Source organism: Apostichopus japonicus, chromosome 19 (genome assembly GCF_037975245.1).
Source record: "Apostichopus japonicus isolate 1M-3 chromosome 19, ASM3797524v1, whole genome shotgun sequence".
Lineage (NCBI taxonomy): Eukaryota > Metazoa > Echinodermata > Holothuroidea > Aspidochirotida > Stichopodidae > Apostichopus > Apostichopus japonicus.
In genome coordinates this window covers 16,957,307-16,972,875 of record NC_092579.1, presented here as the reverse complement: position 1 = coordinate 16,972,875, position 15,569 = coordinate 16,957,307, and the positions used below count along the sequence as shown (strand labels likewise).

At 36.3% G+C, this 15,569-nt stretch overlaps 1 protein-coding gene across 1 annotated transcript in view; it reads right to left on the bottom strand.

Moving 5' to 3' along the window:
• LOC139960545 (dexamethasone-induced Ras-related protein 1-like) overlaps positions 1-10,884 on the bottom strand; it is a 72,452-nt gene extending 61,568 nt beyond the window's left edge. The window contains exon 1 of the mRNA XM_071958991.1: positions 8,295-10,884. Within this exon, the coding sequence (XP_071815092.1) occupies positions 8,295-8,592 (298 nt within the window). The 5' untranslated portion in view covers positions 8,593-10,884. The remainder of the gene's footprint in view (positions 1-8,294) is intronic.
• Positions 10,885-15,569: the final 4,685 nt, after the last annotated feature.

The window sequence follows — 15,569 nt, the reverse complement described above, 5'->3', positions numbered from 1 at the left end:
TATCGTATCCATTGATAAACATAAGGGAGTTAAGAGATTGGGACCTTGCCAAATTAGGGCATTAAAGTGATGGTTACTAGCCTGTTATCCCTATAGATCGCATGTCACTATTTGACATAATAATCACCTGACAGTAACAAACGTACTTTAATTTGTACCTTATTTCTTAAAACTATAGTAGTAAATGTATAGTACTAGACATATATAGCTATATAAAAACTTATATAGTCCCTTAATTCAGGAAACGTCCTGGTTGCGTAATACGTGACCATAGAAAGATATATCATATACGGAATCAAAGAAGTGTGACGTCTTTTGAGAATTCTGAAAAATTTGTCGCCAGTAAATATGGTTGTGTAACTTGTGTAGACATTAACGGCGTTCCCAGAAATCCAAATGCAAATCAAAGGTATATTCTTTTACCTCTGGTATCAAACTGGAACGGTTAGGCCCTAACTTCATGGGCTACATTGTTGTTACATTGTGTCATGGAAAACATCGTAACAGTGTAACGCGAATTGTTGATGTAAGTCAACATATACAGCGGTGAAGGAAATTATGTAGCCGTTCTATATGTTAGTAGAACATATTTGCAAGCGTATCGTATACATGATGCATGGTGTGCAATGTGCATCGTAGCAATATCTGACGTCATCCGTCGAGACGTTCTAGTCACCTTTAATTATAGGCCTGACAATCTCTCTTTCGAGTCAATGATGTGTGTCTTTGTAGCAGACGACATATTTCGCTTTCTCTATACACATGCTTTGATATTGTGTACTGTGTGTAGTCAGTGGCGCGTTTTGCACACGGCGCGGCTTATATATTTCCCTTTTAATATGGCATGTCGATAACGGTAACGGTAAGATCGTACATGAAAATCACTGTCAAATAGGTTTAACACGAACTCTCGTCAAAATGAAAAGATTCCTTATCCGGTGAAACCCTGTAAATCGATAGAACTAAATGAAGCGTATCGAAACGAGGCAGGTGGGAATTTATTTTCTTGAAGTTCATATAACGTATATACGCTGTACGATAGATAAAGGATGAGCATATATATTAAAAAAGAAAAAGAAAAAAAAAGAGACTGATATATGCTGGGTGCTTGTGTCATTACACGGTTTGCTAACTTGATTCCATTTATAGATCTATAAACTGTCAGAAAAATTTACAATGTATCTAGGTACCGTGACATTTCGAGAAATGGCGTGCCATGGGAATGAAACCGAGGGGGAAAATGGATATGATAATCGGCGTTCCATGTTTGTGAGTATATATAGATTTTCGAGGAAGAAAGTTTTCTCAGTATAGCTGTACTTCGTCGAAAAGCGACAAATTCATTATAAAACTAAAAGGCTAAAACGAACTCCAGGACTGTGCTTGTGTGGTTTTACTGCCAGTGACTCTTCGCAATTTGATTGAAATCATTTGTCAACAAGTTTGAACCATAAAGATCGGAGGTGGCCGGGAGACAAGGCCAAAGCCTTGCCTAACCAATCCTTTCTCTCTGTCTTCAGTATCAAGGGGTATTTACAAACTACACACCTATGTTATTTCATTAAGAAGTTATGATCAAAAAGTTGATCATTTGACTATGAAGTCGTTGTCTTCACCAATCACTGAAACATATAGATATGATGATGTTAGTGTTAAGCGTTACAGAATAGAGGGGAATATTAAGATTTTACATAGAAGCGCGCGTTGATGCAAATGTAATAATAACAAATAATTTAATATACCAACTTGGTTTTCCAAGTCTATACTTCTTTATGGAATTACTTAATACCAGATGTACGAACTTCCTATAGAAATGACCTCACATTTGGTCAAGCGTCTGACGTCACAATTTTAATGCTTCTCAAATCACACAATATGTTTCGAACTCCGACTTGGCCGCACACGCATTTGTGGAAACTACCATTTCTAGCCGAAGGAAATATTTTTATTTTAGAAAGTTTCAGGAAGAGATAAGGTGTCAAAAGCATATTCTCACCGGCTTGTAATTAAATTGTCCAGAATTCGATTCCAACTGAGAAAACAGGTCAGTCTAAAAGCGTGCAGTTTTTTTTTCTTCCTCTCTCCTTTCGACATTTTTCCCGCCAAATTTATATATACGGTAAAGAATCTTTGTTGCCATATAAAATATAACTGATTGTATGGAACACCATATTTGTGCACGGTGAAACGTGATGAATATATGCAAGTGATATATGTATGTATATATCTATCTATATATATATATATATATATATATATATATATATATATATATATATATATATATATATATTTATATATATATATATATATATATATATATATATATATATATATATATATATATATATATATATATATATATATATATATATATATACAAACCTGTTGGTTAAGTCACCCCCCCCCCCTGCAGCAGAATGGAATATATAAAAGTGAGTGTTTTCACTACTCTGGATTTGGCATTCACACATTTCTTTATCAAATATGTTTTATTTGTTGATTAACCGTTATCACTCTCGTTATAAAAAGGAGAAGAGACTATCGTTTAAGGGATTGAATAAGAAGAAATGACTTTAAAGCACGTACCGAAATGGATCTGAATCTTACGACACTATTGCATGCATTCATTTTGTGCTTGACTAACTCTGTTCACACCTTTATAGTTCGCATGGTCCCGACGTGTACGATAAAAGGTGAGATTTTCGTCGAATTCATCTGCATATGTTGCTATCGAACGTCAAAAGAGACAAAAAAAAAATAATAATAAAAGGGAAGATATTACGGATTTTTGAAACCTGATTCCTATATGATATACGCGTCTCGTTAAATGTTGAATTCGGCACGCTTTTACCGATGACTGATATTTACAAATATTTTTGAGGTAATTGGGTGAAAATAGACCAATTAATAACATGTGGTGATCAAGTGAAACAGTTAAAAGATATATTAATGACCCTTACCACGTGACTTTAAGTGTATCACTTAAAGTTCCATGTACATATACCGGAGGGTGCTTTTGTCACGTTATAATCAGGTCTGCACTATTGATAAGGTTCTGTTTATTTCATCTCACAGATTTCATCTTTGACAAAAATTTGAAAATTTGAATAAATAATTAAGTAATTACCAAAAAAAGAATGTTAACAACACTTGATAATCTCCCTTTTACAGATTTTGAGTTTCTTTTTGTCAATTAATTTATTATTATTTTACTATATGATCGAATATCTCCCATGTTTTGATTCGACATATCACTTTTGTTTCCCGTATGATTAAAACGCTAATTGGATTGAATGCTCACTTTAAAGGCGTATGGAATATTTGTTCACTGTTTTACCTCATATATCACGTAATATTATTCTCGAATAAAATTAAAACAGGACTGCTGCTTTAAAGGAGCATTGCATACTAACTTGTTTCATGCTTCCATCTACTGTGTATAACATTCAGTGTAAATCGTGAAGATGACGAAACAGGGACTGCTGCTTTAATTATTCTACAAGTTCACATTTAGTGAAAACAAAATTCAGCTTATGAGATGAAAAAAAGAGAAGCTTAACCAACGGAGAGACTCTAAAACAATAATTGACATTAGTAAAACTGGATAATTTAATAACATCTTCTTTTTTTTTTGGTAAATCCAGGTCTCCTAGTCTCTCAAACCCTGCAGAATGAGATTTTGATATAGTCTTTCAGTCAGGATTTTTATCTAATAAATTTTAGATAAATCAGGTGAAAATTATATAACCTTTTTTTTCGGATATAGGTAAGATCAAACCTTGACAGAAAACGTTTAAAAATTTAGTAAAATCCTAAAGTGATTAATTGAAAACAATTTTTATGATTACATTAAAATATGCAAAGAAGCGAAGACCTCAAGTAGTGCATTTGTTAGGGGGGATAAAGTAAACATTTTAAAACGCATTTGACGGTCGCTTCGGGTATAATCAATTTCCAACACGGGGTTATTACCGGCCGTGCAAATTCAAAAACCTTTTGTTTTCATATTATAAGATAATCAACGCACTACATTAAATATTATATTCAATCATTTTTATTTAGAATTATTAACACGTTACTTTGGAATAGAAAACAATTTGCTGACCAATCACGAAAAATTGCTGTTCTCATAATATTATCGATTGGAAATTTCGTTTCACTCAAAGATTTAACTTTCAATATTGTTTTGATTTATTGAACAATCGATATCTTCAATTTATCTCTACAAGGTATTTATGATTTCATTGGTAGAAGCTATCGGTGTAATGAAAGATTAACATCACTACACCAGAATTATTCCTTAATACCTAGATCCAATTCCAGGTATATTGAGCGAGGGGTAGGAGCTTGGGCACTTGGGGCACGTGCCTCTCCAGTTTTTCCAAAATAGCAAATGTGCCCTACTGGCAAATACAATGTGCCCCTTTGATGACAACTGTCTTTTGGATATATTTTGCCTTTGTTAATTTTAATTATTTTTTTTTAAATTATACACGTGCACCATAATATATCGATAACACATCATCATATATATTTAAGTGATATGGCCGATGTGTATCGGTTTATAGCATAACGAGTTATGGTTGTTGAATGAGAAAGTGCCCCTCTGATGTCCCCCCCCCCCCCCCGCGCCTCACTTTTTGGAAGCTTCCTACCCCTTGATATTGAGCACATGTATATCGTAGTATTACAGTGTTAGAGAAAAACTGATGATTGACAATCTTATAGAAGGGAACAGTAAAATCCTGTCTTCGGAATATCTACCGAATCTAGCAAAATTTCAAAATCTTTGAAACCATATTCCTCTCAGTAAATGTGAGGTTAAGTTATGATATGGGATGTAGGTTTGTTTATGTGCATGTCTTTGGGTTGTGAGGGGAGGGGGGTGGGTTGAGGGGGAGTTATCGGGAAATAAGAACCCACACTGTAGGATATTCAAACACAAGAAGGGGGCAGAGAACTATTTTAAATTACAAATCAATACATTCACTCAGATATGACAATGAATTATACCAATGACATCCACGTGAAGAAAAGCGAAGAAAACGGGTACAAATTTTTTCAAGGGATGCCATATATCCTACTCTCCTTTGAGCAAATGCCATCAGGATTGTGGTTATGCCATTGTTAAGGTATTACACATTCTGTAAATATCACATTTCAGCTGTGAAACTGATAGGAAGGACTTGTACATTAAAAATGTATAAATCCTATAGGGCATAAGTAAAGCCAGTTATATGTGTTGCTTACATACAAATCCACTAAAGGGATATTCAAGTGTGAACCAATCTTTTCGTGAACAAAAAATCGAGGTACAATATGACTGTCAAATATACTGTACAGGAGTGACACTAGATAGCTTATCAGCAAAACCATTAATTATTAAAATTATGAGTATTGCTCGAAGACATATAAAGGATCGAGAAATGTTTCTCCTTGAAGTGAATTGAATAAATGGTCTTTTGACATTTAAATCCCTTGACGGACGAGAGTAATGGCTAAATGAAGATTAGATTGGCTGCTGCAGATGACGTCATGTTAATACTTATATAGAACCTTTCGACCTTTAGCACGCCCAACATTCAATCACAGTTCAATAAAGTTACTTATCTATAGCATGCATCGGAGTATATGATTAGTAGGAAATATTCAAGTCCTAAAGAGCTTAAGTTTTAATATAGACGGTAAAGTCAGAATTCAAACTGTCACATGCATGTCATCTTCTGTACATGGTCTATAATTGTACACGGGTGACATTTTAGTTGTATGCTTCAACTGTCCAAGCTATAAGTCCATTCAACCGCGTCGAGTCTAGCCGCGCATGAGAGGAAGAAGGTTATTTATAATGTCCATTGTAAAGAAACGGAAAACAACCTCGCAATATTAATTAATGTAGGAATAGGCCTATACCAGTATGCCGCGATGGATGGGGCGACTGTGGTCGACAGGATCGCATTGCCGTAAAACAGGGTGATCTTATAGGTCCATGGTCCAACCGTGGAAGTTTTGACACCATATGTTGCTATGTTAGTATCACAACCGCACATCACAACCATGGTGATAACATATATCTGTATATCACAGCTATCATGATAGGCGTATACGGTTGTGATAGAAAACATCTCACGGCAAGATCAACCACCTATAGAGGGGCCCTTGGAGAATGATGAAAATACATGTTATATATTCAGACATTTCGAGTAACTTTTTTCTGTATGTTCAACTTGTTACAACTTAGTTTTCTATCTTAATTGGCTTAAAGGGTGTGAAGACTCGCGCACAAAGAAACGTCTTATGCCGGTAATCTGACCTACTTTCGAATAAGGTGTAACAGAAGTGTTAGACACCACCATCGATGCTTGCTACCGTCGGTTATTAGACACTCGTGTACAGTCAATACATACAGCTACGGTCAATACCCACAACACAGTGCACATATCAGCGATGGACATCCCAGGTCTAGGTACAAGATAACAAGGTATCACGTTTCATTACTGTCTGCATTTTGTAGCGACAAGAAGAAAACTTCACTTGTAAGCAACGGAAAGTTAACTTTTTCAGAGCGCGGCATGCGATTTGGGGCGAGTCTTCAATACCTTTAATTCAAGTTGGGGTATGCAGAACTATAACACACGTCGGACATTATAACGTATATAATCATGAGTAAAAATGTTATCCCAAGCCGTACAAGGAAGAATACCATGCATGCCCTGCACACACAATATACGCACTCACGTTTCGTCAGCAAATTTTACCAACATATACCAACTGTTACTCAAAATTAAGACTTATTTATATTCATAAAAAGACGGTATTTGATCAAACTTACATTCTTGCCAATTCTCACCAAATTGCCCAAAATAAAAGAAGGTCAATGATTGAGTAAAGTAAAGAATTTTATTTGATTTTTATTTAGCCCAGACAAGTTGTCATATAAATGACATATCAAATAAAACTTGGAAAACGTCAACGTTTTCGCATTTTACTTCCTTGCTTAAAATGAACAGTTACGTATGGGGTTTTAGTATTAAACAGTACCATACACTTGGTCAGAGTCAACTCATAGAAGCTATACTTTAACATCAAAAGAATGACAATTGCGCTCTCTTTATCATGCTACGTAATATATGCATGCCTATTAAGTGGTGGCAATTTGTCTTTTCTTGTCCATATGTTACTGAGTTGTTGAATCAATTCTAGTAAGTATTGAAAGAAACTTTTCATATTCAAAGTTTTAACGAGAATAAAATTTCATGAAACCACGTAACAAGTAATCACTAATTAATCACCGCCATTCTACAGCCGCAAGGGAGTTTTCTCGGACACAGGCGTGCAACCTGCACGCATCCTTCTATAGGGGGGCTTTAGCGTATCCGAATAAAATCAAGGTGGCTCGTTCCCGCCCCACCCACCCCTCCCCTCCGCTCCCCCTAATATTCTCCTCTCTGACAAACAGAACTTTGAAAAGTTCCAAGTGTACGGTATAATAATATAAAACATAACAACATTGTAAGCAACAACCAAAACAGTTGAGAAATTATTTAACATTGTTTAAAAATGTTGCCAAATGGAGCAACGTTTGCATCTAAGCACACTAACTTGACCAAACCTGTCAGATATTGTGGATTGTCCCCGAAATATCTTGTAAAGCTATACACTATTTACTCCAATAAAAGAACAACTAGTGAGAATTCACTTTTTGTGAGTGCACATGATTACGACTTCTTAGAAAATTTCACTCTTGTTATCAAAGAATGACTTCATTGCAATATACTTCCCGATCGAGTGATTGTTTAGAGCTTACTTTAATGGAATTCACTCTACGTGGAGAGGAGTGAAATCACTAATCGAAAAGACTGATTAATTGTGGTCACTCTATAAGAGTAAATTCACGCTCTCTTTTGGAATTAGAGAGTTATGGATGTATAACTGAGTAGCTGCAATTAATAGGTGCATGAGTAAACATATAGAGCTTTGGACACGGGATGACTACTCACAAGTATGCGTTAATAACACTGTCGATAGGGATATGAGACGGGATTCAATTTGTTAGGCGTTCACCGACACATCACCTTTAACTTAAAGGTAAGAGCTATCGTAAACGATGTCTTTACACAGTAGACATATCAGTCTTTAAAAAAGACCAGTCTAAGACACAGAGAAAGACTTCTCGCGTATAGACATACAGACACACATACAGACAGACAGATATACAGACACACAGACATAAAGACACATGCATAAACAAACGCAAATACAGCAGCTTAATTACTTTAAAAAAAAAGGCTTACCTGTAAGAATCGATAATCTGCTCATTGCTGGGAAGGGATTATTTCCAGATGTATCTAAAATATCCAATCGATAGAATTCTCCACGAATTTTGTAGATTTTCCTATGAAAATCCTCAATTGTCGGCGTATATTGTTCTTCATATTCACCAGTCAGAAACCGATGTACGATACAAGTTTTACCAACCTTTGGCGATCCAAACACGACCAGACGATAGCAATTTTTGGCGGGAGTATTAAGTTCAGTTTCTAAAAGAGCTGTATTGATCGCAGATGGATCCATTTTATTGCATATATCCATAGGAAAATTAAAAAATAAAACAGAAAGAAGATGTTCAATTGTCCGAGAGTCTTTAAGTTCTTTGCGAAAGCTGAAGCATGGTTTTGGTTTGAGTATACTAAAATCCAGCAACAACAAGAAGAAGATAAAGGCTACACACTGCCATTGAAAGAACACAGGTTGCAAAATTCTGGTAAAGTGATTTTGTAATTAATACGAACTCCCTCGCTCATTGACACGCGCTAAGACGAGTTAATTGTTGATGGGAGGGTATGAGGTTTTTTATTTTCTTTCCTTGCTCATGGCGTATGCATCTGTCGGGTCAGGAGAGTGCATACACTTTCATCAAATCACGTGATAACATATGACGTAAATTTGAATTACCGAATTCATATATCTTCATTAATCGTAATTAGTATTGATATACGAATCTTTCATTTATTAGAATAATTCGACAAATAGAAAATCAAAGCGTATATTATAATGAATAATATTGAAGGAAAGAAAATGGGAAAGTCAATTATTAATTAAGAAAGACACAAATCAGATAATTAAGAATATTGTTATGAAATATCTCACCGGTGGTGCGTCTATAACCAGCGTAGAGATATTAATGTATGGAAATATGCCAAGTATATTCCAATGTATAGTATGCCAGGAAGGCGCAACAGGCACGCTTTTCTTTATAACAACTATACTCTGTTGTTAACAAGTCTGTAATATACCGCGATATTTGGTGCAAGCATCCACAAAGCACTATCCGAATGAAAAAAACAAAACACCGAGGTTAAATTTCTCCTTTCAAACAAAAACACTAAAAAACGAGTTAATCACGTCTAAATAGCGACAGCGTTATGAAAACACAAACCGAACAACATGTACGATAGATATGGACGATCTAATTTAGAGCACTTATTTTGATAGATGATCTCTGCACGTTCATATTAATAATCCACGCTCCATAGGTCGGCCACTACTGATACATCGGTCTAATTGCCACACAGTGCAATGTCATCATCATCATCCCGGATAATCAATTTTTAAAAACCTCCTTTTTTTTGGCGTTTTTGTATTATTATTATTATTTACGCGCAGACTACAGATGAAATAAGGATAAGAAGAGGAGGAAGAAGAAAGAGAAGGAGGAGAAGAAGAAGGAGCAAGGAAGCAAAAGGCAATCTCTCCTAGCAACGCACTGTCTTCATTGGCATTTTTCTTTCGTCGAATGTTGCTTAATTGCTTTAAACCTCATTCAGGGACAATTATGTACACTTCTCTAGAATTTAATCTTGGAAGAAAATAACTTGAATTCCCTTGAAAATTCGTTTTGTAATAAATCGATCAAAATTGACGACACAATTTTTTCTTGAAACTGTTTCATGAATGTCACTCCTGGGGAATAATTGATGACATTTCTTCAAAAGAAAATCATTTACTCGGGTTTTCTCTTGACTTTTTGATGAAATGATTAAAATGAGAGCGGTTGAATGACGTCAGCAGATTGTGTTATATTCCATAGTAATCCATCGTAGGTAATTCTTGTCGATGTAAAATAATAGGCTTTATTTCATAAAAGAAGCCAGAAAAGGTTTAACCCCCTCGAAATCCTCAAATCAGAAAAGGCACAAGCCGTTACAACTTGACTTCATCAATACTTTTATTTATATAATTTTGTCTATATTGAGATGAATTTATTATTTCTCTTCTGTTCGTAACTTTGTTTTGTTATTTAATTTCACTTTTGTCTGGACGTAAAAAAGTTAATAAAAATTCCATTAAGTAAAAAGCGAGCCGGTACAACTCCAAGGCAACATCAATGAAATTTGTAGTCACTTAAAACTCAATTTAGTATTGTTTGACTATAATACACGAACATAAACTGTCAATCATCTTGTCTTCAGTATCAAGTTTTACTCCGTGCTGCCTGTAGATGAAAAGTTTCGAGATGTTGTCTTTCTTCTCCATGTAATCTTGTAATCCAATCTGATAAATATTTCTTTCATTCCATTTTTAATATACTCGTATTTTCCTCCTGTCTTTCCTATTCTTACTCTCTGGCTGTCTCTGCGACTCCCTCTCTTTATTTCTCACACATGCAGCAACAGTGAACATCTCACGCACGTGAAACAAACTTAAAAAAACCCTTGTCGTATTTATTGGAATTCCCAAACAGAAGTTTCACCTGGCGCGCATGCGTAGATGACAACCTACCGGTCGATGTAATTAAATGGATAACTCAGTCATTCTTTGTTATTATGTATATGTATACATGTATACTCGTACACGAGAATGCAATTGAATCAAATGGAATGAGACATCCACAAGCTCGCGTTGATGTCATATATAAGGCACGGATATGAGTTTTATCTTCTGAAGATGAGCACATGATTCAATGGAGCCTGTTGAGAGAATGCCAACGACGAAAAGCAGACTAATTAAGACACGTGCACGTGACATACGTATAGATTAAACCTATGCAAAAGTCGTCTAACGTTAAATATAGACACACATGGGTAACCTTTACTAATGAAAGTCTCATATTAAAGTACTTCAATCGAAGTGAAAATACAATAACTTTTGGCTATGGTCGATATGAAATGACATTTGGTTATAGTTGATAAGTTAGAGTATCAAAGAAAACACTCATTCTTTCTAGGTTCGACGTTTCTTTATGAAGCCAGTGGAGTTTAAAAATATACCAATGTAGCAATTGTTAGCAGCGATTGATTTTTGGTCGACGGTTATAGGCTCAAAACGCTATCATTCAAAGTTATGCATATAGGATGAAATTATAATTGTAGTGTTTGTCATCCCAGGAAGTTTGTTCAAATATTCAGAAGCAGATTAATTATAACTCGGTGCGGTAAACTTCAAAGGAAAAGAATCAATCAAGCAAACTATGAGACGGAAAAGAACAATTAATGCTAATCAAATTGTTTCTACAGGATATGAAACCTATTTATGTATAGCCTCAGTATTCGGGAAAATTATTTGGACGACGAGAGCATTATCGTTATACGGATCATCAAAGGTGAAGATCTAAACAAAACATAAATCGATAAATTTGATATATTTTAAGAAATTAGAAAATATTTTATCTTACTTAGCACGTTGACATGAGGTGACTATAGACTGATTCAGGCGCGTAGCCAAGGGGGGGGGGGGCGAAGGGGGCAGCCGCTCCCTCCCCCTTTGAGCATATGTTTTTGCATGTTTTTATGATATCGCTCGTAATTTCAAAGAGAAAATGCAAAGATGCAACATACAAGGCCTCCGGAGTGCCATTTCCAGCGATCTGGGAGGCATTTTCATCCAAAATTGTGCCAACGTGGTGGCGCTACGCTTAGATAGTCTGCAATAACGTATCTACGTCTCTGAAAGTTTGCCTACAGTTTCACCCCTCCCTTGGCAAATTCCTCGCTACGCGCCTGGACTGATTTTTCTGTCTTATCTCAGTATGTATATATTATCCAAGAAACAGGACACATTTGAATGCTAGTATAAATGTGTGTTCCGATTATTATGATATTCAGCTTTCAATATGCTATATCTCTGGACATGCTCGTACAAGTCAAAATATACGATGACGTAGACTCTTCAAATCAGGCCGAACTGTAAATATTAATCCCTTGTTTCATAGCATTCTAATAACTCAAGCATGACATAGGCCTACTCTTTTTAACTTCATCGAAACAACAGAGCACGCTCGAATAACGTTCAACAAAAGTTGTGTCTACAATTACGTAACAACTTTCTTTGCCTCCAATTTTATCCTTTAATCCTATACTTGTGATAAGCCATCTTTTAAGAACAAAAGACTCATCGTCTTTAATTGCATGATTCGAAAACCAATTTCCGAAATAATAGCTATAAAACCAAAAGCTGAATCAAATCTATCTTATTTAGTTATTGTAGTATTTAGTTTCGGCCTCGGAGATTTAATGCAGACCAAGTTTCGAATCAAGTTTAAAGTGAAAATCTCTGAATTAATTAAATTCAAATTGCGCAACACCAGTTTCTTTAATTTCTGGAATATCTAGGTATTACATTATTAAAGTTGGTTTTAAGTCTCTGTTTATGTGATTTAAATGGAGAAAAGTTGCCCCAAGACAACCAGGTTAACTGAAACCCAATACCTTAATTTTTTTTAAATGAAATTGGGTTTTCCACTGGCAATAAGAATTGATACAAACCGATTTACCTCTTCAACAAATTTGAGTTACCATTTCCATGATCGACATCGATGCAATACTGTAACATATTCATATGAAAAGTGAAAAAAAAACTCGATATGACTCAACTTTTTCACGTATTAGAAATTGAATGTTTTAATAAATGGAGAAGGAGTGTGGGGTATCGAGGGGGAGGAGGGGTAGGGACAGGGGTTCCTATATAGCAGATAATTCAGATTCGGTCAAACTTGCCAACGTAGTCTCTGAGAAGTGAAATGTGTTGTATAGAGGAACGTATGAGAGGGGTTTGGAGAGGAAGGTATGAGAGGGGTTTGAGTTGACGCGCAGGTACCCAGATACCTGCCATACAAAACAATTTGCAATCAGTATTACCTGATTCTGCAACAACAATAAGCAATCAAATAAAATGTTAGATTACTATATTTAAATTTCCATGGAGATGATCCTTGTACACACATATTATCTTTGCCGTACCTATATGCGTACATGTGATCAAACTGATAGATTACAAGTCGGTACATTACAATATCACAGAATCTTAATAAGCGGACATGTAGTGTTAATGTTTGATTAATAACAATTAATCTTGCAAACCAATTTGAAATGACAAACTTTAGGCACTGCACATCTGCCTCGATATTAATGTCTGTTAGGAAATATTGGTTGTCTGTCCATCTGTGTCACATAAATGTGGTCTTAATTTGTTTTCTTCTCAGGTAGCCTCTGAAGAGGATCCTGCCAGGATCAAAACGTCAGGCTCTCTAACTTTTACATAATTATTCACCCTAGACAGGACGCTTGCAGTTGATAAGATGCTCGCTAATTACAGTAGAACGAAGAAGGAGAACTAAGTATCTTTGTAGGTTCGAGATGCCTATGTGTTATTGGAAACAAATTAAACAGTAAAATAGCTCTGGACTTCTCTGAAACACATCATGTTACACGAGGAAGGCAAGTAAACCAGGTCGGTGATAATTATAATCATTTTTGAATTTTGAACATGTTTTTTAAAGAAACTCACCCAAGATGGGGACAGGGCACGGAACCTAAATAACTTTATCTAGTCTCAAGCCTAACCCAGTCCCCATTATACATATATAGACTGTATAACCGTATGATCATGACTATGCTCCGTCAAGTGATTATCACGGTTTCCATGGAAATGATCAAGTTTAAGGGTAGTAAGCTATCTACTGTGTACTGTTTATACACGTGATATCATCTTAGCCAAAAGGCCGATTATGACATAAGTTCTCTGTTGGTTTTTGTCAGGGGCGTAGCGAGCGGGGGGTGTGGGGGGGGGGTGTCACACCCCCCCAATAATTTGGTCGCTGTCGGCAAATTTTGGGTCTGTCGGCAAAAGGAGAAAAGGTGAAGAGAGCGGAAGGGGAAGAAAGAAGGAAAGCTGAATAGAGAAAAGGAGAACGGGAGCTTCTTCCGTGCCAAATTTGACTTAAATATGCACCAGATTGCATCTAAGGACGTTTCAAAACTAAAAATTTTCCAAAGGGGAGGGGGACACCCCCTACCCTTAGACCCCTCCCCCACTTCAGTCACCACTTCCAGATCCGTCGGCAAATCAAATTTGACTTAAAATATACACCACATTGCATCTAAGGACGTTTCAAAACTAAAAATTTTCCAAAGGGGAGGGGGACACCCCCTCCCCTTAGACCCCTCCCCCATTTCAGTCACCACTTCCAGATCCGTCGGCAAATCAAATTTGACTTAAAATATACACCAGATTGCATCTAAGGACGTTTCAAATCTAAAAATTTTCCAAAGGGGAGGGGGACCCCCTTCCTCTTAAACCCCTCCCCCATTTCAGTCACCACTTCCAGATCCGTCGGTAAATCCAATTCTCCACACCCCCCCGCCCAACAAAAAAAACTTCGCTACGCCCCTGGTTTTTGTGTTCTTTCCCATTGTGAAGAGCAATAGGGAATCAGGTGGTTTAACATTAGAATAAGCCTCAGTGTCTCTAATCATTAGATATTCCTTTAACAAACGAGGATCGGTTGAGGAAGGGGGGCTACTAGACGAATTGACGGGGAAGAATGATTGGGAGGCTAAAAAACCCCTCTCGGTTATCACAACGAGGATGCTGGTGCGCAGCGCAGCATTGCTAATAACAATGCTTGGGCAATCTTGTTTTAAACACCTCAAGACTAGGGCTCTCTTTAACGGCCAAGGATTGTATTTCAGTCTTTTATAGCCCTAGGATAGAAACTATACTGAAAAGCAAAATGATTATGTGGAATTGGTCTGAGACCTTATAAGGGTCCCAAATCTGAAATGCATATTCAAGAGTGGAACGAAGTTTTGTTCGTAGACAAAATGCAGACAGCTATGAAACGTGATACCTTAATTGTTCTCTTTAGCTGGACTTGAGATGTCGATCGCTGTTGTCGTGTGTATACTGTGATGTGGGTAATGACCGCAGCTGTATGTGCTAACTGTACACTAGTGTCTAATTACCGACGGTAGCAAGCTGTGTCTGCATTTTCTGGGATCGATGGTGGTATTTAACACTTCTGTTACACACCATTTAAAACTAGGTCAAATTACCGGCATTAAACGTTTCCTTTTGCGCGAGTCTTCAAACCCTTAGGGCAACTTTTGTGACGAGATTCTCAGCGAAATCAATAAATTATCTTGACCAACATGTTTAATGACGTTAGGACTATGTTATGAGACCATTTGAATTGTTTCGTTGTAAATGTAATGATTTCTAATGGATATGCATCTAGCATGTTATTGTTAATTTATCTTCGGTCAGGCGTACACGGTCGTGGTCAAAGGTTA